Genomic DNA, 27,630 nt, shown 5'->3' on the forward strand with positions numbered 1-27,630 from the left:
TGGATCAGAGCATCTAAAAACTGCTGCTCCTGTAGGTTGTTCCTGGTCTGTAATGTTCAGTATCTATCAAAAATGGTCCAAGGAAGGAACAGTTGCTGGTGAACCAGCGACAGGGTTAAGGCTGGCTGATGCACGAAAGCTGGCCTGTGCGGTCCAATCCAACCGACGAGCTACTGTAGCTTATACTGCTGAAAAGGTTACTGCTATTAAGCCATATGATGATGTCAATATTAATAGACGTTGCACTGGAATATTGGACATGAAAGCATAGAAAAGATGGTGTTATTGAACACACTGTGGTAATTTGAATTTAAGATGAAACCAGAGAAACATAGCCTGCATAAGAAGTGGATGTACATAATTTGACACCACCCACTGATTTCTTGAGTCCCGCTTCGAAGCCTACAGACAAACATTGTCGCTGGTGCCATCTTGGTTGCAAAGAAATAACTGTACATTCCTTAGTTACCGACTTGTGATTGACAGGTCCTTAGCCAATGAGCCTGCACTATCATTTTTTTTCATTCAATATGACCCAAACTGAGAAACTGAGCCCATAAAGGAAAATGTTTACAGAGAATCAGAGATCTCTTTTCCCATAGACTTCAATAGGAGCTGTAATCTGTTAGCAACCACAGCTATCGCCATCTGGTGGCCTTCAGATAGAACGCAGGTTTAAGGCATTCCTGCATTTGCTTTATTTTTCCAACCTGGAAGCTATGTCCATTTACTGTGTATCTATGATAACAAAACACATCTGATTAGAGCAATAACAGTGAGCCGTAGAACTGGTTTGTCATGACTAAATCCCCTACAGTCCTTTTAAATATGAACTACTGACTCATGAGGTTTAAAACAAGAGCAATTACCCAAAATCCCATCTTCTCCTTTCAAAATCCATGCTTCTGGACTTTCTAACAATTTTTTTTTTGAATGTGTAAATCAACTAACGAGGTAACCAAACGCACTCAATTTCTCATACAACATTTAAATACCCCATTGATTATACCAACATGCGCAAGAACAAGCATCTGTGTGTAAGCAGAGTCATATAACTATTTTATTTGCACTCTCGCTATAAGCCTGAGTCTTCTGTTTAGCAAACAGTTTATGTTCCCTGCATGCAGCAGGGTGACAGGGCGATGTGTGCTTGGAACGTGAATCTAAACTAGAAACCAGTGCTGCGTTTTGCCCAAGGAAGAATATGTCTAGTAACAATGTAGAAAATAAAGGTAGAATATTCTCAGTATTAGCGGGGAATTAAAGAGCCCCGCAAGAGGAAAACAGGGGAGAAAAGTTGATTTATTGCCTCGTGTAATATTTATCAAGCAGCTGTGCCTGGCAGAATGAAGGTTCTTGTTTAGTCAAGAACGGAGTATAGAGAGAGAAGAAAAAGAGGAGTGCCTGAAGTATTTGATGCGAACATTATGAGTGAGGGGTACCAGCATTTTTATTATGAGACAAGGCAGAAAAGGCTTATATTAATAACCACCAATACACATTACTTACTAGAGCTTTTAACCTGCGAACTAACATGCACTTATTAGAGGGGTACAGCAAATTCGTCTTTATTTTTGAAGATAGCAGCAAGCTCTTTCAGCAGCAATAATGACGCCTATTTATCAAGTATGTGCTTTGTGAGAACAATGCAGGAAGTAACAGGTACCAAAAGGGATCACTGTTCAGGAGCAAAATCAGCCAGTATTTTTCGCATTACTTCTGGCCCATAAGCAAACACTGTTCAGACCTACAAGCAGGGAGGTGAACTGCACTTATGTGCTGCTGCATTGCAGTGCAGTGACCCAGTCCTCGTGTGTCACGTCTACACTAACAGCAGAACAGCCAATTTAACTCCATGTACCCACTGAGCACTCTTCTATATCAGTGTTTAATCACTAGAATGACAAGCTCAGCTAATTATTGCCCTCCCCCTAACTCTTTACCCACTCCACCTCACCCCACATCCTCTGCGCTCCCTTCCCCTGTCAACTCTTTCCACGGTGTGCTGCCTGCTCAAGTAGCCTACTCAGGCAATGGTCGGCTATTTAAAGCTACATACTGTCAGCTAGAGCTGCGTTATACGAGTGTCCTCTTTTGGCCTGTTAATTATTACGATCATTCCGTACAGCCCGAAGACACAATTCGTTGCCTATTTGCGTTGGTGCGAATCACACAGCCTGTCTTTGCTGGGAGTGCGTGCTGCCACTGAAAACGTGGTGAGGTCTGAGTGGACGCCTGCTGGAATTTGTCTTTGCACAGAAAATGGACTGAAACACTTTGAAACGTTCGCCTTGGAAGATCATCTTTTCAACAACAAAAAATAAATAAATAAATAAAAATCAGAGATTCTTCACTGATTTACAAATCTTTTTGATGCCTCCTTTCAAAAAGCATGAGGATGCTGCAGATAAGCAACCACGCAAAACCCAGAGTCTATTTGATTTTAGAAATTAACCCCAGAAAACGTCTTGCATCTATGTTTATACATCTGTTTGCTCGCAGGAAATGAAAGCAGGGATTGGGGGAGACGATATTGACCAAGAGGTGCAGTTTTCACACTCCAAACAGTCATTACAGAGAGATTTATTTTATATTTCAAAGTGACATCTCAGACATACAAGAGAGCGCTTGTTGGGATTAAAATCTGCAATTAAATCTGGAACCAGAGGAGGGCACTAAAAGCAATGAATACAGCTGTTAAATACTCTGTATATGTGATTTACTGCAGTATAAAGAAGGAACAAAAACTAGAGGAAAAAATGCAGAATAAAAAGATTTGATTTAAAACTGGTATCAGCTGTTTTTCCTTCCAACATAAATAAAGCTTTGGCAGAAAATCTAGGTAGTATTCTCTCCCCCCGCCCACCCCTACCCACACTAAAGCTCGACAGACTGACACTGAATTAGACCTGAATATAATTTTGACAGGAGCCCTGTGGGTCACTCAGTCTGGTCTGGAGCCTGTGGTCAGCCACCGGGATGAGGAAAGCGCAGCCATGTGTGTACAGTCTAGCTTGGTCCTGACAAGACGGACAACAGTGCTCCCTATGGGCCCAACGGAGAAGGTCATTTTCCAAGGCTGCTCCCAGACAGGAGGGTTTGGAAACCAGGACTGCATTTTAATGGCTTAGAGGCATGTTACTTTCCTGGTCAGCATAGTTTAACCATAGAAACTTTTTTTAAAATGAGGGGGAAAGGTTGTTGTGGTGGAGAGAAATAGGGCCATTTTTTTATTTTTTGCTTTAGAAGCACACTGCCAGCAGTGCAATCTGCAGTCTGAAAGTATTAGCAGTGTGAAATGTTTTTCATTGTTTTGGCTGCACTCCAGCATGCTGGATTTCAAAACAATGGGTTTAAAGTGCTGACATTATGTTTTAAGGGTGTCTGGTGGTGTTCACATCTATATATCGAGGCCAAAATAAGGCGGCGTTTTCAGTTTGTACAGCGTATACAAAAAGGGCTATCAATTTTTTTTGCAGTTAATTGGTCAGGGTATGTAAAATAAAGTTGAAAATAATGTTGAAAGTTGGAATCGCACCTACTTGACGAAACAAATACCAGCACACTGTGCTCTGTGTTATTAAAGTTGATTTTTTTTTTCTGGAAGATCACAAACCCGTTTTATTTTATTTCCACAATCCAGCTCGTGGTTGCGACTGGCAGCTCAATGAGCTGTGGCACTACTCCATCAGCATATTTGGGTTAACATCTGACAGCCTGGCAGCCAGGCAGTGCAGCTGTGCAAAACCATCAATACAGACGACACAGTCATAAAACACAGCCTCCTATAAAACACGGGGAATTGACAGAATTAGTCTGACTCTTGTGCACCAGGGGGAGAAAAAAAATCTCAAAATGAGAAGAGCAGGTGGTGCTGCAACATCGCCGAACCATTATATTTTTACATTTTAGCGGATTAGAAATTTGTCCTCCCCAGTTTGGTTGCTAAACATAGCGGGCAGGATGTAACCCAGGCTTACTATATACTTAATTGCAATTAAAGATGAATGTTGGGTTTCCCAAAATGACAAAGAGAAGTCTGGATATGTGTTCCGCATGTCTCCAGATGTCCTCGAGTCTACCGCTGCTTTCCTTCACCTGACCACAAATCTAATTGCAGATGTACAGCTGGCCAAAATCCAGAGCCTGAACTAATATGTACTGGCAGAGGAGCAGTGCCCCCGCCTTCGCCTCCGCCAGGCTTAATCCACCAAACCATGATGTACTGTACTGACCAAAAAATTAAGTGTTTATGATGGCCGAACATTAAAAGAGGTGAGCACAGGAATACTGGACTGGCTTCAGCAGAGAGCGCTCAGCTTGTGGAAACAGAATATATGTCAGAGGAAGGTATTAACAGTCCTGACAAAACCACAAGCATCAAAGGGAGCAAAGGAAAGTGGAAGAAAAAAATATTTAGAGAGAGATGCTCACAGAGAAAGAGTGGAGAAAAAGTTGAACCAGGTGATGAAACCAAAAGCAAGCAGCACGCTTTACAGGGAGTGCAGAATTATTAGGCAAATGAGTATTTTGTCCACTTCATCCTCTTCATGCATGTTGTCTTACTCCAAGCTGTATATGCTCGAAAGCCTACTACCAATTAAGCATATTAGGTGATGTGCATCGCTGTAATGAGAAGGGGTGTGGTCTAATGACATCAACACCCTATATCAGGTGTGCATAATTATTAGGCAACGTCCTTTCCTTTGGCAAAATGGGTCAAAAGAAGGACTTGACAGGCTCAGAAAAGTCAAAAATAGTGAGATATCTTGCAGAGGGATGCAGCAGTCTCAAAATTGCAAAGCTTCTGAAGCGTGATCATCGACCAATCAAGCATTTCATTCAAAATAGTCAACAGGGTTGCAAGAAGCGTGTGGAAAAACCAAGGTGCAAAATAACTGCCCATGAACTGACAAAAGTCAAGCGTGCAGCTGCCAAGATGCCACTTGCCACCAGTTTGGCCATATTTCAGAGCTGCAACATCACTGGAGTGCCCAAAAGCACAAGGTGTGCAATACTCAGAGACATGGCCAAGGTAAGAAAGGCTGAAAGACGACCACCACTGAACAAGACACACAAGCTGAAACATCAAGACTGGGCCAAGAAATATCTCAAGACTGATTTTTCTAAGGTTTTATGGACTGATGAAATGAGAGTGAGTCTTGATGGGCCAGATGGATGGGCCCGTGGCTGGATTGGTAAAGGGCAGAGAGCTCCAGTCCGACTCAGACGCCAGCAAGGTGGAGGTGGAGTACTGGTTTGGGCTGGTATCATCAAAGATGAGCTTGTGGGGCCTTTTCGGGTTGAGGATGGAGTCAAGCTCAACTCCCAGTCCTACTGCCAGTTTCTGGAAGACACCTTCTTCAAGCAGTGGTACAGGAAGAAGTCTGCATCCTTCAAGAAAAACATGATTTTCATGCAGGACAATGCTCCATCACACGCGTCCAAGTACTCCACAGCGTGGCTGGCAAGAAAGGGTATAAAAGAAGAAAAACTAATGACATGGCCACCTTGTTCACCTGATCTGAACCCCATTGAGAACCTGTGGTCCATCATCAAATGTGAGATTTACAAGGAGGGAAAACAGTACACCTCTCTGAACAGTGTCTGGGAGGCTGTGGTTGCTGCTGCACGCAATGTTGATGGTGAACAGATCAAAACACTGACAGAATCCATGGATGGCAGGCTTTTGAGTGTCCTTGCAAAGAAAGGTGGCTATATTGGTCGCTGATTTGTTTTTGTTTTGTTTTTGAATGTCAGAAATGTATATTTGTGAATGTGGAGATGTTATATTGGTTTCACTGGTAAAAATAAATAATTGAAATGGGTATATATTTGTTTTTTGTTAAGTTGCCTAATAATTATGCACAGTAATAGTCACCTGCACACACAGATATCCCCCTAAAATAGCTAAAACTAAAAACAAACTAAAAACTACTTCCAAAAACATTCAGCTTTGATATTAATGAGTTTTGTGGGTTCATTGAGAACATGGTTGTTGTTCAATAATAAAATTATTCCTCAAAAATACAACTTGCCTAATAATTCTGCACTCTCTGTAGATTTCCTTTGTGTGGAATCATTAGTAAAGCAGGCTGAATGTGCTTCAGTTTTCTAATCAGCTTTCTTTGACTTAGCGAGTGACTGGAGGAAAGCTCCAACGCAACAAGGAGCTTTCCACCTGGACAAGTGGCTCAAATTACGGGACTATATTTCTGCATTGCATGCCTTCTCATTGTGGGTTTTTACCTCATGGATATGTCTCATTGCTCAGAAGGACATAGCAGATGTATAGTCACAGCCCATCAGCAGCAGTATGCTGACACAAAATATGTTTTACAAAATATCAGAAGACATATGTGATGCAGTGCTCTTTAAGCACAGGCCTTCAGTGCATTTAATCATCCAACTATAGATTAAGTCTTCCTTTTGACACTAAAGTGAACATAAATTCGTGACTCTCCTCCCGAGTCCCGGTACATGCAAATACACACATGCTTATACACACACAAACAAACACACACAAACAAATTTGATCAAGAACTCACAACACACATAAATGCAAGGCAGCTGCTATAACAGCCAGCAGCAGCCTCAGCTAATAGGACAGAGCTTGACACATCTGCATCTCCTGTGTTTCATCAAGGACACATTAAAAAAAACTCCAACTGTTTATCTTCCCTCCTCTTTCTGCCTTACTCTCCATTTCTCACCCAGTTGAATCTTATCCAACTGCTCCTCCTCCTGCCCACCTTCACCTAAAAAAATAAAACACATATGAGACTCACGTTTCAACTGCAGCTTATGTCCTTTCCAATAGGGACTCAAACAACTCAAACACATGAGGAAGTGAAAAAGAGCAGTGGGCAGCTGATTGCGATAGGCTTCAAGGTGACATTAAAAGTGAAATGGAAGGAACCGTATTAAAGTGTGAGGAGTTTTGGCTAGATGAAGCACTGTCAGTTGTAATTGAGTGTTATAAAGAAATATATCTTCTAATCTCTACACGAAACTAAAGAAAATGTAAAAAAACATGGATGGATGACCAACTGTACACAATCCACTGTATAATATAGCGTGCAAGCAGCTAATAAAAAATGCATACTTGTGCTCCGGTCAGGGCACAAGTATGCATTGTGCCCTATGCCTATAGTATGATATTACAATTTGATAAGGACTCGTGAGACAAAGGGTTTGCTAAAAGAAATGTAGTCAGTACCAATATCACTAAAATTAAAGAGTCAGGGCAGCACTATTGCAGCTGCTGCTGCACTAGTCGCTACCTTCAATGTGCAGTTTTGCTGTGCTCACAACCACCCTTCTTCTTCTCAACCATGTAAGGATAGATTAGAACACTTGTTGCCGTATGCTGCCTCCATCAGCTCCTGATTAATTACAGCTTATGCACATTTTCTGACTACGGCACTGAAAAAAGTTCCAACACATTTTGAGATTTTTGGTATCAAACGCTTCTGTACATGATAATGAAAACTGCTTCAAATTGCACTTTATCATGATTTGAAAATAGGACTCTAGTAACTCAGCGGTTCAGTTTCTTTGGTAAGAGGATTATGTTTTTAATTTGCCAAAACTCACATATAATAACAGATGCACCTCGCTAACCAAGCTAGCTACATAAGCTAGCTGCCAAGGACTAGTGTTAGATGATAACACCCCAGCTCTCCCTATAAAACAAACACGGTGAGACAAAAAGAAAAGAAATGACACCCTGAACCCCTGAAATCCCACAGTTGAGGCTTCAAAACGCTAGTCAACAAACCAGTGTTTGTTGTCATTGAGATTACAGCCATCTTTGATATGCAGTCTATGTTTAAATCAACAAAGCAAACTGGAACCAGTTTGTATTATACTGTAAAAACCTCCAAGGTTCCCCATAAACTGATTAAACTTTCTAACTATGAAAGTTTAACTCTGAAACAGCTATTATTCTGCACATACATCACAGAAGGTAACATGGGGTGAGGGTGAAATGTGGTACAATAAGCACTTAAATGCATCTAAGCAATCCACCAGTGGTAAACATTTGAAAAATGAAGACCTGCGTTTGAGTGTTTCACTTGCTAATAATGAAAGTAGCAGCTTTATCAGAGCATGCAACTCCTGCAGTGATTAAACAGAGAAGGGAGAGTCAACTGCTGCGCCAGCTGTGACTCATAATCTCCCGAAACCAGTCACTCAACCAATGACGGCTTCAAGAGAAACACAAGCCACTTGGAAGAAACAGCCACGGGTGGTGGAGTGGCACGCCCAAATGAAAACAAGAGGGTGAGGGAGTCTTATTTGATTTATTTCAATTTGGTGAGCATGTGCAGAAAAAGCACAGGTATATGGAAAACAGTGGCATGCAGGTACAGGTACAAGTGAAGATTGAAGTAGACTGAAAAAAACATCAACCTTGCATTTTAAATTTGTCCTCATTAGCAAGACAAATTGACTGACAGGTGTCTTTTAAGCCAGAGAGGTCGGCGTCTGCTCCTCTCACCTCAGACCACAGTAAAGTTTAAGTGCGGTGATGCAGATTCTTTGGAGGAGCTTATACTGTCATTACTGGGTTGTTTTGATTACAAGTCAGAGCGATGTCTTCATGTATGTCTAGCCAATCAAAGTGAAAATATATGTTGTTTACTGGATGTCAACAATGGATTTCTGATTTACAGAATGTCACCGAATGCACCATATGACTTTATGTAGAAAAAAATTGACTTTAAATCTACATTTCTGCATATTCGAGATGACATTTTGAGAACTCGAAGGAATTTTATTTTGATTAGAGGGCGAGATGGTGGTTAGTGAAGTTTCTAACAATAACACTTAAGACATCTTTAATTTGGATAAACTGGAGGTAGCGATGATTTGGTAAAGACCGTCTCTGTATTTACTCTGATTGTGGTTGAAGGTCATGAGGAGTGTAGTACTTGTTTAGTTTTTACAGGGTCTGGTTCCGCAGGACTCATTTACACCGCGCGTACACAAACACACAAATACCAAGAGACTAATTACATTTTCTGAGTTCTGTCAAATTATCAAACATCACAGTTTGTGAAACCAGAGTTTGACGAGTGCAAGAATTTCACAAAAGAGGAGGCAGACATCTCGCTCTCCAGTGGGTAGAAATGCTTAAAAAGGAAATGACACAAAATGCAAAATGGTATTAAATGTTCTGTGTGAATATAGCTGGATACTGCAAATGTTGAGGATTATCATAATATATGATGTATCATAATAAGCAGCAATCCAATGTTCCAAAACTATAGTGTTTTTTAGTGTGTTCACCAATAATTCAACTGGGTAAAATCATGCAGTTACTTATTATGACCAATCATTTGCTCTTAAAGGCAAAGAATGATGTAAATGTTTGCATCATTTCTTTACTAATGTTGTGTTGCTTGTTTCTGTCTTTATTGTTGTCATGGCCAGTGTTTGTGTGGCCACAAAGGGGCCACTATGACTGAGATTAATCGTATTCGGCCTGCGTTCATCTTCACGGTCACTCTTAAAATGTTTAACAGCACAGTATCACTGTAGCTGTGTGGTGCCAGGGGCAAAGCATTCACAAGAGAAGCTAATTTCTCGTTACAGTTTAAAAAAAAGAATTCAGTGCAAGACATTTTACGGCAATACACATTTTATGGATATTATAGTGGGAGAGTTAAAAAGACACTGTATAGGCAACCTTAACAGATAACTATAAGAATACTGGCGACAGTTAGTGGTAACCCTCAGCCTCCTAGTAAATACAATGCTATCAATTTCAAAATCCTACGAGACTTCCCTCCCTCATAGTTATCACATTCACAAGATTTTCTGAAAACTTGACCTGTGACCTCAGACCTTGAGCTCAAGGTCACTGAGATTCAAATTGACAGAAGATATTTAATAAATGCACCTATGGCATCAACTGAAAACCTTTTGTCTAAAATTTACAAACTTGGGCGTCCATAAAGTCATATTCTCCAGCATACTTTTATAATATTGGGCTTCCGGTTCCAAACATCCCTTCCAAACATACCCAGCTTGCTTTAAATGACATTTATTGTGGGGTTTTTTTGCGGTTTTTTGCTGTTTTATGTTGTCTCGTCGAAGTGGAAGATGCATATCTATAGCACAGCTGATCCGAACTGCTCAGGATGGCAGCCCACACCAACTGAACTCTCCACAAACATGTGTTGTGACACAACATGCTAGGCTAAAGGCCCACCCCTACAAACCTGCCTTTGCCCGTCACCTTCTGGCCAACTCCCAGTGGCTTTATAAGAAAGACAAGTTGAGAGAGCAGGTTACTGTGTGATGACAATAATAGCTGAAGTCAAGCATGCCAGATTTTGCTGTTGAGCTAGCAGGCTACACTGTCCAAAGTGAACCAGACGTCTTGCTCTTGTAAGAGGAGAGGTGGAGGAGTCTACTTTTATGTCAACACCGGCTGGTACACCGACACAAGAGTCATCGACATGCGCTGTTCACCAGATATAAAGTATCTGATGTTGAACTGCAGACCTTTTAACTTTAAGGAGTTTACCCTAAACAATATAACTTCCCCACCAGGCAAAAAGAACATACTACACCAGATCTACACAAACTTTTCAGGTGCCTACAAAGCTGCCCCAATGCACATTTCAACTTTCTTACCAATCTGAAAGTCTCATGCCTTTTACCCCAATATCTGCAGACACAAGCCATCTATGAAAACAGTTCAGGTACTCGCTAAGGGAATCATCTCAGCACTGCAGGACTGCTTCAATGTCGCAGAATAGAGTAAATGTGCTGAGGGTGCAGATCTGGAGGAATATACTTCAGCAGACCTCTCTTATACAAACCTTTGTACTGTGAATGTCACTACAACAAAGACATTAGAATTGTTTCATAATCAGAAACAATGGCTCAATAGTGAAGTTGGAGCTCCACTTAAAGCACAGGGCTCTGCTTTTAAGGTAACCTGCGAAGCAAATCGATGGAGATTTTCTATCACTCAGTTCTGGCAAGTGCAGTGCACTTTGCTGTGGTCTGCTGGGAAAGCAGCATCGGTGCTGGTGACACCAACAGACTGAATAAACTGATTAGTAAGGCTGGCTCTGTGATGGCTGTAAGCTGGACACTTTCAAAGCTGTGGTGGAGAACAAACTGTTACCCATCATGGATAATCCTGACCACGCTCTGTACCACTTACTGGAAAGGCAGCAAAGCACAGTCTCTAACAGAGAATAATGCAATATATCTAACTGGCAACGGGTCATGTGACAGGATTTTACTGTAATTTAACAGTGTCAGAGTGGACCACTTCTACTATTTCTGTCAGGTGATTAAATCGAATTTTTCTAATTCAAAACAGTACAAGTAACCGAAAATGAGCAATAATAAAAACATAAATAACCATTCTCAGACAAATAAAAGAAGAAATTAAAGTGGCAAAGATCAGAATCAGTATCTTTACAGAAAAGCAGGTCTAAGTTTATAGTGTTTTAAGAGCCGATTTAAGTTTGGTTCATAATCTTTACGAGGGTGAGAAAAGAGCACAGAATCAAGTAGCCCGGCTTTAATTAAGCATGTTTTATGTGACTTCTTTAAAACTGGGTTTTATGGAAAGGTAATTACATATCAGCTACAAAGGGAATCACCTCAGCTTGTGGGTGCAGAGGGACGGGGTGGTGGATTTTAAATACAGTGTAAATACTGTATACACACATACACACACATACAGTGCTGCCATGACGATACTGAGTGAAACAAAGAAATGATACACTTTTCCACTTTGCGAGCAATAAGTGTCAGAGAAAAACAGATGGTGAGCAAACAGATGGAAACAGAAAAGAAAATTTTAAAAAAGACAAATAAGAGATGATTCAAAGAGTGTCTCGCATGAAATACAGAAACAGTCCCGAGGGAGATATCGATTCGGTTCTGTCCATTTCCTCAAACTGAGAGCTAAGCTCCAACTGAAAAAAAAAACATATACTGGAACCAGTGGAGGAGAAAATGAGAATCAATGGCCAGCTCAAATAAACCCAAGAAATCTTTAACACAAGGCTCGAGCCTGCAAATTGAAGCTGCAGCACACTTACATGCAATACATTTCAAATATAGGAGGAAGATCATATTCTTTATTGTTCCTCTTCTTCATTACTTCCTGTTTTCTTTTAAGCTGTGCAGCATGTGTCTCTTATGTTTGGATGTGGGATTCTCTAGTGCGGGGATGTCAAACTTATCTTACGTCACGGGCCAAGTATAGCCCACCCACATTCAAGTGAAACTCCCCTTTCTATCACTGTAAAGTTTCACTTCACATTTAATCCTACAAATATCTTAATATAAGAAAAAGAAGTGCAATTATAAGATTTTGTTGTTTTTCTACACGATAGAAAAAATGCTGGTGCAGTAAATGAAAGAAATCTGCCATACCACACATTTACATATCGAGGTAATACCTAAAGAAATCCATTGCTGGAAACTACCATCTTGCACTGCTGGTGCAAAGTCGGGATCATATGCTGGCCAGAGCATTTTTACCATATCCTGTAATTTTTCACTAAGTCTCCCCACATTTTAAGGGGGAGATCTACCCACTGACCAGGTGCCTTCGTTTCCTTATCAATACAGCCACACACACCATTTGTAATGGTTTAACTGCTGTAGAAAGTTCAATGTTGTTCCGCCTGGTTTCATAAAGTCGATCGCACCAACATACAAGTGGCTGTAATTGTGCAGATGAGTAATAATCCCTTAATAAAGGAAGGGCCCTACCCCCGTCCCCCTCAGGCAGCTGAAAGGTAGAGAATTTCACCTTTGGTTTCTTATTATTCCAAATGAATCATGAGATGTTTTTATCCCAGTCTCAACATTGTTCTTTGGGTATTTCTGTGGGTGATGTTGAGAAAAGATATAATAATTTGGGGAGAATGTTCATTTAAACTGATCTGATTCAGCTGCCAAAGTCCAGAGGGAGCAAGCTCCACCTTGCCATAGGTTTCCAAAAATCCCATCACAACAGGTTAACTTGAGTCTGGGTCAGGTAGTGTGACCAAAACATCATCTGCATATAAACTGACCTTTTAATCATTTCCTACGATATAAATACAGTTTAGTCTACCTTCCTGGCGTACTGGTTGGGCTAGTTGTTTAATAAATAACTTAAAAAGATTTGGGCTGAGTGGACAGCCTTGCCAACAGCACATCCCTGGTATAAGGTGAAGGAACTGAACTTTGTTCAATAATATGTAGTGTTCTTTTTTATCGTAGTGGGCTTGTCCATTTTTATATAAAGCCATGATCCAGGAAGTTATTATACTGTCCATTCTTTTTGCTACAATGGAGGTGTATAATTTATAATCTATGTTCAGGACACTGATGGGTCTATATGATTTACATTCAAGTCTATTCTTCCCTTCTTTTGGTATAACTGATACAAAAGCTTCCTTCCAGGACTGGGATGGTGGGTGGGGGCACTTCCTCCTAACAAAATATAATTAAAACAATTTTCTAAAATAAACAGTAATGTTTCCCCTTAGATTTGTACCATTCCGGTGGCAGCCCGTCTACGTCATGAGACTTATTGGCGTTCAATCTAGAAATGGCCTTACCTATACTTATTAGATACCCTACTGAGTGAGGGCAAGTCTAAAGAGTTTAAAAAGTCAACAATTGTGTGTTTGGTGGCCTGTGCTTTGGGGGAGTAAAGGGATCTATAAGATTTTTCAAAAGCTATTTGGATACCATCCAGGTTATTAACATATTATATACATATTATAACATAAAATTTTAAACAAATCGGAGACGTTTAAGCAGAAGGTCCACTTTGAGAAGGATTCCCCTTAGGTTTTTTCCTCTGTGGGTTCTCTGTGTGTTCTCTGTGTGTTAGAAGTATTATTTGTCAGTATGTCTGCATAGACCTCCTTGTGTCCCTGCTCTGTCTTGTGTGTTTTCTTCCCTATAATACTTTTTAGATGAAAAGGGTGAAGAGGATGTCATACTGGATGGGAGTTGTCAGATTTTGTCAGAGTTGTACCCAAGATGGCCCTGCGGCCTTCAATTTTTCCCATCAGCTTTTTTTTTTTTTTTTTTTTTTTAAAACACCTCCTGAAAGCCTCATTAAAGCACACAACATTTATTAAGTCTACAGCTACAATGGCATGCTATTTTGATTATCAATCTGCTCATTATTTTGAGAATTTTGAGTTATGAAACACATTAAGTTCCTCAGAGGCTAAGATGACCACATCAAAGATTCAGTGTTAAATGACATATTTAAATGCTTACTCTGGATGATGGCACAAAAAAGAAAAAGAAAACACCTCAAAAGAAAAATAAGACAACCAGAACAGAGACAGAAGATCACCTGCATACAGAGGAGTTTCAAGTACGCAAGACTGCTTCAAAAGGAAAAGAGGATTCAGTTTCTGTCATTTTGCACCTTGTATAAAACACACTGTGTCTCCCTCTTCACCTCATGGACCGGCTGCTTTTCATTATGCTAACTTATGCTTCCTTGTGTCATTTTGCATTCCGAGACCATGAAATCCTTCCCAACATGCAGGATCTTTAAATGCACCATGAAGAAAAAAAAGAGAGAGTGTGAGAGTGCGGTGATGCAGAAATGTTACACCTCCACAAGTGGCACACAGTTTGACATGCATAAGGCTGATGCTGTTTAAGCATGCATTTTTTCATTTGGCAGTTTCAGCTGCTCTGTCCTTGCACCATCCTCACGAGAAAAAGATGTAATCCCACAAAGGACTTCTCGCTTTCTTAAATCCTTACCTCCCAAAAAAAGATCCATTTTCTCTGAAGATGTGGGTAACTAACTGGGTATTTAACTAACTGCTTAGTAACCCTGCAAACAGCACAAACCACTGAGTAGGCCTGTGATAGAAGATAAATGAGTCTGATGTCTTCTTGGTGTAATGAAGAGTTGGACTGGGGTGGGAACAGATTGTGAATTATTCAGACAAAATAAGTAGGGGTGCCTTCTTGCCTGGTAGCCCTTCCAGCCCATCTAAAACACATAAAGGACCTTGCTAAGTATCTACTGAGGTAGCAAAACATCCACAGATAGCTGCATAGAGGATATACTACTGAATGGAAAATGGGACTGAATCAGACACTGACACTGAATAGATGAGCCAATCTCAAAAAGGGAGAGATAGGAACCAAGAAGCGAGATAAGACCATCATTCTGTTGGAACCAACTATTTTGCTCTGACTCAAAACAGCACTTGACATTTTGCCAGCAGCAGAAGCAATCATAGCAGACCGCAGGAGAAATATTCAAGTTATTGCTCTGAATCAGTCTTAGTCTTCTTGCAGATAACCCGCGAGTTTATCTTGGTGGGAAAATGAGCAGGTTTATCCAGAGAAAGACAAAGATGAGCAGTGGTCCGTTCACCTCCATTTGAACCTTGGCTAGCTGAAGCTCAGATACCACATGCTGGCGCTCTCTCTCTCAGACACACACACACACGCATGCCAGGTTACTTGCAGGCAAGGTGACACCTATCTACTCAGTCAGCCGGAAACGCTAAAGGGGCGTAAGAACTATGAAAGGAAATGTGCCACAAGTAGCTAGGATGGATTTGTTTTTCACCATCTCATCAGCCAATCCTGTTGGCTCAGCAGCTCCAAGGGGATGAACAGCGGCTGATTTGTCACACTCGGGGGAAATCAGAACCTACCTCCAAAAAGACGCCGTAAACTGGCATCTGTTAGAGACGCTTGTTCTCCAGGGACTCGGCTGACGCACAGCAAATTTCATCAGACATTTCAGTTTTCTAATTTTCTGATTTCTAGTGTGTTTTATTTTTAAGTTAACAGATCATAGACATGATTGGCTACCATGGTGCAACTAAATGATACCGATTAAACAAACACAGTATTGTGCAGCCCCATTTCTAACACTTAAAAAAGACCTGCAATCCATCCAAAAATTACAACCAGTAAAGAAAATAATTAAACAAGCACCAACTGGTTAAATGTTGTAAATAAAAACACTGGTGAAGTTGCAGGTAAGATGCTATTTTTTATAAGAGCATAAGATGAGCCATATATAAGAAAAATGTGTCTGTACACAGAGAGCAAGACAGTGTATGCATAAGCACGCCCATGTATAATTGCTGTGGTCAGGGGACTTATATTTCCTTCTGCTAATTAAGTTCAATTATATTAATGTCGTGTACTTAGAGCCATATTAAAATCTAATTAGAAATCAGAGTCTGTGGCACCTGTATAGCCCCTAAACACAGGTAAGCAAATTAAGTAGATACTGATCTGAAGTCAGCACGCAGATTGTGCCATTCAAACAATGGGAAGCTTGCTTTGCTATTTGAGATATGAATCAATGGCACTTTATTTATTTGTTTATTTTTATATGATTAAAAGACAGAACACTCTGACCTGTCACACAGAAGTGGGTGGCATTATTAAAACAGTTACCGCACAACAGTGAGGTCACAGCAATTAGCAGCTCTGATCAACTAAAGAAACATTAAATGCTATAGTGCTCCTGATGTAGCCAGGGTGAAAAATCTATGCAGAAAACATATTCAGATGCTTTTCTTTTCTGAAGTCTAAAACAAAGTTAAAAGAAATAAATTACAATAACCAGAGCAGTGTAATGTCACCCTGGCAGATCGTGAAATGTGAAATAATCACAAAATGATGCTGATGTTACACCGGCCAATGTGGCTTCAGAAAAAAAAAATGGGGTCAGAAGGATTTGTCCTTCCTGCTTGCTGCACACAAACACATACAGTACAACACGCTGCTGACGAGACCGGCACACACACACACACACACACACACAAAGCACTTTCACATCAAAAACAATCCACATCAATATGAGTCAGACAAATAACCCACACCAGTAACACAACACAGCTAATACCCACCAAAGAGGAACCGCAGCCAAGAAAACACAACTGCCACAACAACAGCTAGACTGAAATTAAACTACGCAAAGACCTACTTTACTGGCTGCTGCACAGGTTATATACTGTAAGTGTTAAAAATAATTTTAAAACAGGGCCTAAAAGTGGATTATGGCACAGAAAAAACACCTTAGACACTGAGAAGAAAAGAATAAGGCATGTCTGTTAAACACAATGGAACCATTCAGCCGCCCAAAAACCTCAAAGCTGCATTGGACCAGTTACGCAATTTCTGGATTTTTCCTCAGCAGACACAAGTCGGGGTCATTAGTTCAGTCTGGGGAAACCTGCTTCATTAGAGAAACATTAATAAAACAACACTCTGCTGCATTTAGAGGACGACAGTGTAATAGATGTGGGTGTAAACTTAAATCCGAGTCGAAGCTGTGAAAGGAAAAGACCTCAGGCCTTAAAGTCGATGTCAGAAGGCTCATCTGCCCCCCCAGTTCTAGTGCAGCCTTAATAGAGGAGATGGCAGTGCAGCCCAGAGGGACTGTCCTGCAACAGAGGGCAATATCCTCTCTTACTGCATGCGCTCTGAAATCCAATTACACCAATTTATTGATCCTCGTGAATAAGGAGCCACTTGGACCAAACAAACCTGGCTGTCTTTCATCTTGGCTCAAAAATAATACATTTTGAAGCTGTCCTTTTATATATCTACAAAGCTCATCTTTATCCTCTTGCCTCTCTCCACACAGGCAGCCAGGAGGATGAAATAGAGGTCATTCTGTCCCCAACAGAGCGACAGCCTCCCAGCGTGACTCCTGTGAACCCGTCCCTACCTGTCAACCACATCAACCGGAGCTAAAAAGAAACCACTGACTAGGAAATGAGAAGAAAGATGCCAAAGCCTTTGCTTGTATGACACATAGCATTTGACCTAATGGTTGGAAATGCAAAAAAAAATAAGAAAAAAAAATGTAAATTCTCTCTTACACAGAAGCTCAATGTGTTTAATGTGCAATAATGACAGCTGCACAATAAAACAGGAGCACGTGGTTTGAATAAAGCTTCAAACAATCACAAGATCTCTAATAAAAAGACCTCAGTAGTTACTGCTCACTTCTCTGAACACAACTTCATTACTTAACCATTCACAATTTTACTGACTAATTAAAGCTGGTGATGCAAAGTATCACCCTCTGCTATTCAGCCAGCAATTACACCAAGACTAAAAAGGAGGGTGAATCACTATGAAGCACAGTGGGCAACAACTTCACATATAATTAAGACTTACCCAAAGAGCACCATTTGCTTTGGTCAACGCACACAAAGGAGCTGGGATAAAGGAGAGCCTTTCAACTGGTGGGACAGACTTGCCACAGCTGCATTTGAAATGAGTTCTGGAGGTACAGTAATTGCCCTATCCATGCAAGGACTTGCCAGACACTTTAATGAAGTGGATCCTTCCCAACACCGAGAGAAAATTACCTGTAAGAGTCACCAGCGGCTGAAACTCCAGCCATTGCCTCGCTGTTGACAAAGCAACAGTGGTGGATTGCTATCTATAATAATTTCCCAATCTGTCTCCCTTGGGTGTGCTTGTGCTGTTTGTTAAGTAGATCCAAGCCCATGCTCCCCTGAGCTGCCTGCTGCTACATAATGAGCCTCTCCAGCTGGATGACCACTGAGTCGGTGGAGGCCAGGGGTTGAGCAGCTCACCCCCTCTAATTGAATCACACAGAAGCACACCCTCACCCCTCAGATGCAGTCCAGTGAGGTTGCAAACAGAAGCTATTACAGATTTATTTTCATATCATTTCAGCTCTGTAGTGTGGAACTCAGTTAAAGCTGGTAGCTGACAAAGTATTTGCCCCTTCCCAATTTCTTATTTTTTTACTTACATGTAACTTATATTACATTTTTATATTTCACGAAGATAACACATTTCCAGTTTTTAGATGATTTCATAATCATAGATTGTTTGTTAAATCATAAATTAACTGTGATAAACTACATTTTGTGGAAAGTTGACTTCAATTTCACCAACTACAACCAGACCTGATTATAGATCCTATCTGATGATGGTGGAATTGAACTCACGATCTTCTTGCTGTGCAAACCACTGCACCACCCTGCTGCCCTGAAGCTTTATCTAATATTAAAATTTGATTATCTGAAACATGTAACTGTGACAGCACTGCAGGATAAGCACAAGTATTAGTAATGACATTTTCAATAGCTTTGTTCTATTTAAGTTTCCCAGTACGCCATTTAAATTTAAGTTAGCCATCCCAATTTTCATGAAGTTCAGCTTTTCTTTTCCTACTGTAATTCAAAAAAGTGCTTTGCTCTATAAAAAACAGCAAAGTTTAACAAGAGCAGTTGGAAGGAAGTGTCAGTCAAGCACCAGCAGCGCTAGCACACACACAAGACAGAATCAAATATGACATTTAAGTTCTTGTTTGATTTTTCAGATTAAAGATCACAGCTGCACGGCTGGTTCAGGGGTTACTAATGAAGGCCTCAGATGTCTTTAAACTTCATTTGAAACTAGGATTAGCACCCCACTGTTATATCCCAGCCAGTCAACTTACAGTTAAAGTCCATGTCTGCACATATTCATAACAAACGCGTGCACTGAATTCTTTCAGCAAATTCAATAAAAGATATTAAGTGTGTCTAACTTTAGTAAGTGTATCTAAAGCTGTATTAGAGTAGACAACGACTCAAATATGGATGTTTCTGCAAAGCAATGACAAATTATAAAATGCAGATACATCATGAGCATATGTATATTGTAAGAACCTGAAGTTAAATCACTTTTTCTCTTTGAGACATTTATGTGAAATCTTGTCATCATTATCGTCTGAATTCTTGAGTTCTGGTCAAATGACTTTCATGAGTTCACAGTGCCCTTTGACCACCAGATTTTAAACAGTTGATTGCCGAGCCCATGTGAACAGCTGTTACAGATGTAATGAAATTACATCCAGGTGTTTAATATGACAAATACATCTCATCACACTACTGAAATTGAGCATATGTATACCTTAAACAGACCTCGGCATCAACAGAATAGTAGCTATCTAAACAAATTGAATTGTGTTATCCATTAATAATAAACATAGTTTTAAACACTCATTTAAAAATATTAAAGCAGTAAAGCCGGGAGACATCATAGACTACCTGCAGTTTCCAACATTAAAACTTTTAATAATTTAAAGAACAGCACCACTTGTCTCTAACTAAACTTATAGCTATCTGTGCCATTTCTTTAATGCATTTATTTTATCTGAGTGTGTATAAGACAGCAGGTAAAGTCAGTCAGGTGTTTCAAATATTTCTTATTATTCACCATTAGGGCTGTTCGATATAACGATATCAAAGGAGCTTGCAAAGAAAAGCGTCTGGACTTCTTTAAGTTACTTGAAGACGTTTCACCTCTCATCCGAGAAGCTTCTTCAGTTCAGTTCAGTTCAGTTCAGAACTGAAGAAGCTTCTCGGATGAGAGGTGAAACGTCTTCAAGTAACTTAAAGAAGTCCAGACGCTTTTCTTTGCAAGCTCCTTTGACTACGATGACCTGGATGACTGAGAACCTTCACAGAGATATAACGATATATATCGATGACGATATAAAAACATCTATCCTTTCATTTTACGCTATCGTTTGTTTCGTGGTGTCGCAAAATAAACGTTTACAGCATTTTTTCATCATTTTGATGGTCACTGTAGTGGCTATATTAATTTCGTAAAGTTCTCTCTTTCTCTTATATTTTACATAACCACACTACGGACGACAAGCGCCTGTTTTTATGCGTTGTCGTTAGCAACAAAGACGGTAAAACCATCGGACCGCTTCTTTATGTTCCATGTTACGGCCTCTGGCCTCTGGTGGCCCCGCCTTCCTCTATGGAAATCAAAGTGCTCCAGGACTCACGGGGTATTGGCTGGCCCGGACCTATGCCCGCCCCAACTTCATGCAGATCAGAACCTGTCAGACAACTCACACCATTGGCTGCTGCAGGAGCCTTGAGTACGACAGACCAATGACACAGCTGCCTGCAATTACCATTACCTGAGAGTATAAAAGGCTGAGGATTCTTCATTCGTCGAGGGACTTGTTGATTCGAACAGACTGTGTAGAGTGTCCCTCCTTTTGCCTTTTGGCCTTCATTTGAGCCTTTGTTTTGAGTTGCCTCCTGTGAGATGTTTAGAGGAGTAGTGTTCTACTGGTGTCCATAGTGTTACTTGAGTTGTTTGTTATGTTTGTTTAAAATCACTCTATTGCCTGTGAGTTGTTTCACTAGGTTTTCAGTTGTGTTAATAAACCTTATGTTTTTCTTCTTATCTAACCCCCTGGTCTCTGGGCTCATTTATGTTACGTCCGCTGTCGCCTAGCAGAGCCGGGTCGTAACATCCACATAAACCTTTCACAATAAAGCTCAAAATCCTGTTGAGACTTTTCAAAATAAACGGAATCACGTGAAAGAGTATGCAGAGTATTTACGGATGAGAAGCAAAAAAGAGCCGTCAGGTGCTAAAAAAAAACAAACCTTAGACTCAAACGTTAGAACAGGCTTTTCCCCGCAGCACGCCGTGTAATAAATACTCACAAAGAAAACGGCGGCTGTTACAACTTATGTCTAAAAATGTATAGTTTCATGCATCGGTTAAAACACTCGACTCCAGCTACATGACGCGCAGCTGGAAACACTTCACGCAAGTCGAGCCGAGATTCACAGAATTTACAAAAAATGTTAAATTTTTGTGATTTATATCGTTATCGGACGATAGATGTCTTATATAGGGATATAAGATTTTGGTCATATCGCACAGCCCTATTCACCATGAGGGAAAATTAAATTCAGCATTAAAAGAGCCAGCTGAGCCTTAAAGTGTCCTAGGAAAGTTTACCAGCCTAATCTGAAGCTCTGCAGGGCTGCCTTCCTTCACAAATAAATAAATAATTACAATAAATCAATCGTAAAAGAGTTAGCCATGCATGGTTAAAAAAAGAAACCGCAGAGGGAGCCTGCTGTGAATGATATCTAAATGGAGAGAGAGTTATATTCCTATTCGTAAACTGCGGAAAACTTTCCAGTGCAAATGAGAGGATATGGGGTTTCTTTCTTTTTCTTCCTTCCGTAACTTGACTGGCCGTGGTAGTGGTCAGGATGCAGATTTTTTTCTTTTGTTTGGATTTCTCTTTTTTCGGAACTGTATAAAGTCAAACTATGCAAGGACCACCAGACAAATATTTTTTGTTTATTAGATGAAGGCGGAAAGAAAAAGCAAAACAGTTCCCAAGAGAGAGATGGACCAAGAACACGTCCTTGTTCAGTATTTAGCCGTGGGCAGTATTCAAGAGAGTCTAAAGCATTTGAATGTGCAGGCTGATGAAGCTTGATGATGTTAGGGGTAATGTAAGCAGTGGTATTCAGTCTAAAAATTAAAGCACAGTTGTAGCATTTTTGCATTGTAATGAGATGGTCGACTTTGCCCCGTGAAGCCACGAGGCTCATCTTGGTTTGGACTCGGATACTAAAAATTCATAAGAGATGAGACGCTGTGAACAGCCTTGGAACAGACAAGTTTTTAAGATGTGGGAAGGTCTATTGAAAGAAAACATTTGTTTTGGAGCTTTGCTGTTTACTACTCCAGTAAGATTTTGCCTAAAATGCAGTTATAGGTCAATGGGGTAGGGGGGTACCTCTGTATTTAATTACATTGGTGACCATTTTGACAGCTGAAAACATGCAAATTTTTCTTTTTTGCAGATCTGTGTCACTGGATCAAATGTAGACTTTACTAAAACACTCCTTTAGATTTAAGAACTACAGCTCTCAATTTTCACACAATAATCTGATTATACACAAACTACTGGCAGGTGAAGTGAATCACATTCATCATCTCATTAGAAACCAATGATTTGCTGTGTCACACATCACCAACTTAAGCAAAGAAAAGAACACTCCCCAACGGCAGCAGTCTCCCCAGAACTCCAAAAAATGACAAATTAAAACAACCTTAATGTACAAATAGCACTACAGGCTACAATTCATTTGAATTGGGCTGAAATACCCCTTAAATCTAGGTTTATCATGGGGGACAAATTTACATCAACTGTGACTTTGCGTCCTCTGGAAAAACATTTTTGTTTTTTTATTTTTTATCTGCTTTGCTTTTTTTTAAAGAATTGTTGCCTAATAAATATTCCCCTGTGATTACATCATCAATATTCTGCTCATCTCCTTGCTGTAAACAGCAGTAATAACAGCCTGAGAGTCATAATTTATTTCAGCTCATTCATGACAGACTGATGGGGGAATATTTTACAGCCTAGTAATTTGGGAATGCAGCATCATTGCTCTGAAACTAATTCTGGGAAACTAAGTAGAGTTTCGAGCAGCGCAAACCGACGGCTGCATTCTGGTTTGTGAAGCAACTTTGTTTTGCTCCTCTGAGTACAGCTAAGATGTTTAGCGCTCCGAGTAAAGGAGCCTAATCACTTGTGGCATTCACTCAAGAACAATAAACCACTGAGGCTCACTGTTCAAGTCTGAAGAAAGACATCAAATTTCCACAACAAAATAGCTGAGGCAGTCAGAGGAGAATATTTGCGTTTCAAAATTATAGGGTTCAACTAAATTCCAGCTGAAAAACAGCTAAAAACAACTTTCTGGATTTTGTGGTGGCATTAGATAGCAAACCTCCTCCTGTAGTCACGATGAAACAACAACACTGAAACGAGCATATGTTTGATGGCCAGCCTCCTATTAATGTCTGTCACAGCCAAACTGAATCCACTCTTAGTGGAGGAAAGGAGCTGAAGGGATGGAAGCGGTCTAGCATTTGTTAATTAAGAAGATGTGACATGAGAGAAAGACCAGAGGGCCAAAATAATGACCCTATCAGACCTGACAGCCTGTAAGCAGAAAACATGAAAGGAGTTACACACCACAGCAGAACTGAAAACTCAGTTACAAAAACTACTTTGCTACTTTACTTCATTTATAAACTCTGTATAAACTCTCATCAGACAAATTGCTGTGATATGGATCTAATGGTGGAGGATAAGCATGATGGAAAACACCTGATACAAACAAGGCTTCTGATGCCACAACTAAGCTAGATTTAATGTGGTAAAATATGACATTCGTCATTGTTTTACTGGGAAAAAACCAAGTGTGGTTGCAGTTTTGCTCCATGCTTTGCACGGCCTAAAGTCACATGTGACAGGTGTACTAGGAAGCAAGATGATTGGCATTTGAGAACTATGTTGAACTTACAGTTGGAATTTTCTGTGTCATGAAAACAGTACTTTTTAAAATCACTGTTGTAACTTATACTGAACACATAACCTGGTCCATCATCTGATGAAATCTCTGATTGGGTTGGGTGACGCTCACAGGGATCGTTTTGTGTGGAAGAAGAGCTATTTTACTGCTGCTTTATTTGACTGCTTTACTTTACAAAAGCCATGCCTAAGAGGCTTTCCATTGTAGCATAGCACCCAGTTTAATTCACAGTCATTACAGTGGCCCGTTCAGTAACTGGTACATGCATTCATTTTTGAAACATTGGGTCTTTACCCAGAAAAGGAAAGCAGGTCATTCATTTCAACACAAAATCTTAATTTCACCCAGATCAGCAGTTTTTAATCACTGGTCTCATTATTTAGGCTGTACATCGTCACAGTCCGCAACATGTAGGCATAACTTTCTATGTACCTCATTTTAGCTTGCAGAGTATTGTAAACTTTATGTGGTAAAAGGTTTTCTGTCTAAATCAGATTAGCATCTCGATTTGATAAAGTGTCTGAAGTCGCACATTAATCCAAGGCCTAAAGAGCCTCTTTCCTTTCATTTCTGGTGAAATGGATAACATATATACATACCCTTCCTAGAGTAAATGAGCTGTACAGATGCTGACAAACTGTAGACCTGAAGAATGTGTACAAAGACACCCTTTTAAGGAGTAGACATTAGAACTATGTAATACATAGTCTCAACATATGTGGGCGTCTTTGTTGTCGAGTCTCCTGAATGTCCTTGAGAGTCAGGCGTATGTACCTGCTGTGCCTAGTCACTGTTGCCAAGCTGTTATTGCACCATTCAGAGATTTAGTTTTGCAGACAGTAAATGTAATTTTTATATACTTTGTAAACATTTTATTGCACAAGAAATATACTAGTAAAGAAGCAGGTTGCAGAAAGGAGATTTGGTAAGAGCCAGCTGTAGACGCGAATGACATTGCCTTGCATCAGTTCCTGTCACATCACCCTGTACTTGTCAAATGTGCTAAAAATACTCAAAATAAAAAATAGGCACTGAATATAAAATTCCAATCTCACCTCAGCCTGTCCTCCTCCTTTTTTCGCAGTTTCATGTCCCGCTGGACCACCTTCAAGACGTGCTCAGCCTCGCCGTCCGTCAGGCCTGACAGGTCCAGCTTTCGGCCCATTGTTCCTGCCCTCGCCACACCGAGCTGCTGCTGCTGCTAGTCAAAGAGGTGGAGAGGCACAGGAACCGCTGCTCTGGGGGCCGAGGCTGGGACAACCCTGGAACAAGACAAACGGATAGAAAAATAAAAATGGATTGTGCGTTTTTTAAATAAATTCACTTTTATATGCTGTGTGAGTATGTCCGAGTGGATTTTAGTAATTTAACACCGAATGATGCTCATCTTACAGTGAAAATGACTGTGTAACTTTCCTTGTATGACTTGTGGATAACTTTTGAGTCACAGGTTGCTTTGCCAGCAGGATGAACCTCGGCTGAAAAGTGAATATCGAGTGTCTTGAAAGCATCCTCTTCACACATTCTGGGACCATTCAGAATACTGTTACATAAACTAGCACTGGAAGCAAAAAATATATATTTTTGAACTTATGGGAACATTTAATGTCAAGCAAATGTATTCAAAATCTTCTAAAAACATTTGTATAGTTCCTGGATATTTCTAGACTATGAAACAATGTGATGTGCTATACTGCCATCCATGAATCCTGTCTAATACAGTAGCTGTGGAATTGATTATACCTTTTTGGTTAAACATAAATAGAAATATAGAAGTCTATGTTGGCTAAGACTCTATTGATAAGCCAAGCATCTTCCTTGGAAGCTGCAAAACTGCAGTTCCTCTTCTCTCCACTTGAGGCTTTCACAGATTCCCATGTTAAACTGCCCATTTTCAGAGCTGAAGTAAACATGCTTAAAAGAAATCTGGTCACTCTAGCTAATTTTTCCTTTCATACCATAATATTTTATATTATGATAATATATAATATTTTATATTTACAAATAAAATGTAGAATTCACACATTTAAACAGCGTTAAGGATTAAAGTTATCATTTTTAGAAGCGGGTGCCCCTTTGACTGATAGGCGGATGCCAGAACAGGCGGCTGTAGTCGACAGCCATCTGTTAAGTTTCGCCTCGGTTGATTGTAGTCACTGAACTGGCCCTCTTGACCATCTGAAGTATTTTTTTATGTCATTATCTGAAAAATAAAATGTCTTGCAATGATTTTATTTCTACGAATGGTGCATGAACTAGCATATTAGTACATATGGTGAAGTAAAAATAGAACCACGGAGACATAGAGGGGTTGCCTTTAAAAAACAACAGCAAAAAAACAAGACCAAAACAGTAATGACAGCACAGAAAGAGAAGCAAAGACAGATGAGGAGATGGACAGGAGGAGAACATTAACAACAGAGCCTAAACAAGATGGGTGAGCACTGCCAGTGAAGAGAGCTATGATGAGAGCTATGACTCAGAAGACCAGACAATTATGTCCATTCTATTATTGGACCAATAGCTTTATTGACAGCACATCTCCCTTTCAGTCCTGCTTCTTACTCATTCCTCCAGTCACTTCAGGACCTGGCTCACCCCAACACACTGTTAAACTTTCTGAAAATAAAACTGAGCCAGTCATACTTGGTTTATGTACAACAGTCTCAGTTTAAGTTTGTTAATAGGTTTGTAATGTTTAATTGTAATCTACCTGATCCCAAAAGGCAAATGTGAACATACACAATTGACAAATTGAATTTTCACATTATCAGCACGGTGGCCCAAAAAATAAATAAACCCCAGTAAAATCTCTGTCTCAAAATTCTATTATCACACAGAGTAAGCACACTGTCACATTACCACTGCTTTCATTCAGCCACTGTGAAGAAAGACCTCTGTAAAGGCTTTCCAGTCTATCAGAATCACACTTCTTTTTCCACTCAAGATATTAAAATAGTCACACTTAGAGTTACACGTGCCAGCAGGTGCCTAAAAGTACGAATGGTACTCATCATATGGCTGGCATTCACTTTTTGTTTTTCTGGGAGGTGAAACAAAACAAAAAAAATCTCTAGAAAGGATGTTTTTTTACCTGCATTTGTCTTCTTTCTCTGATTTTAAAACTTTAACCACAGACTGTATATGAAAGATGGAAAAGTAAAGCCCAGTCTGAACCACCTTAAACCTGCAATCTTTCTAATCACCAGCAGGGGGTGACTGCTTGGCTGCTAAAAAGAAAAAAACAGACTACACTGAAGTCTATCAGAAAAATGACACTGCTTTTCTATTGACTTAATTCCCGCTTCTGCATTTTTCTTCACATGAATTTGTGGTCTCAATAACTTTGAAATAGTCTTCAGTACAAAATAATGATTGTTACAGAAGAGAAAAATCACCACTGAGTGATGTCACAATAAAATGATATATACACACACAGTTCTTACCCTGCTTG

General features: G+C 40.0%; 1 protein-coding gene across 1 annotated transcript in view; it reads right to left on the reverse strand.

Annotated features, from left to right (window-relative positions):
* The window catches only part of LOC146380209 (rab effector MyRIP-like), a 125,862-nt gene that overhangs the window by 92,731 nt on the left and 5,501 nt on the right, over window positions 1-27,630 (reverse strand). The window contains exon 2 of the mRNA XM_084939139.1: window positions 25,232-25,438. Within this exon, the coding sequence (XP_084795265.1) occupies window positions 25,232-25,341 (110 nt within the window). The 5' untranslated portion in view covers window positions 25,342-25,438. The remainder of the gene's footprint in view (window positions 1-25,231; window positions 25,439-27,630) is intronic.

Source organism: Perissodus microlepis, chromosome 9 (assembly GCF_051167445.1).
Source record: "Perissodus microlepis isolate ML-2025 ecotype Zambia chromosome 9, ASM5116744v1, whole genome shotgun sequence".
NCBI classification, from domain to species: domain Eukaryota; kingdom Metazoa; phylum Chordata; class Actinopteri; order Cichliformes; family Cichlidae; genus Perissodus; species Perissodus microlepis.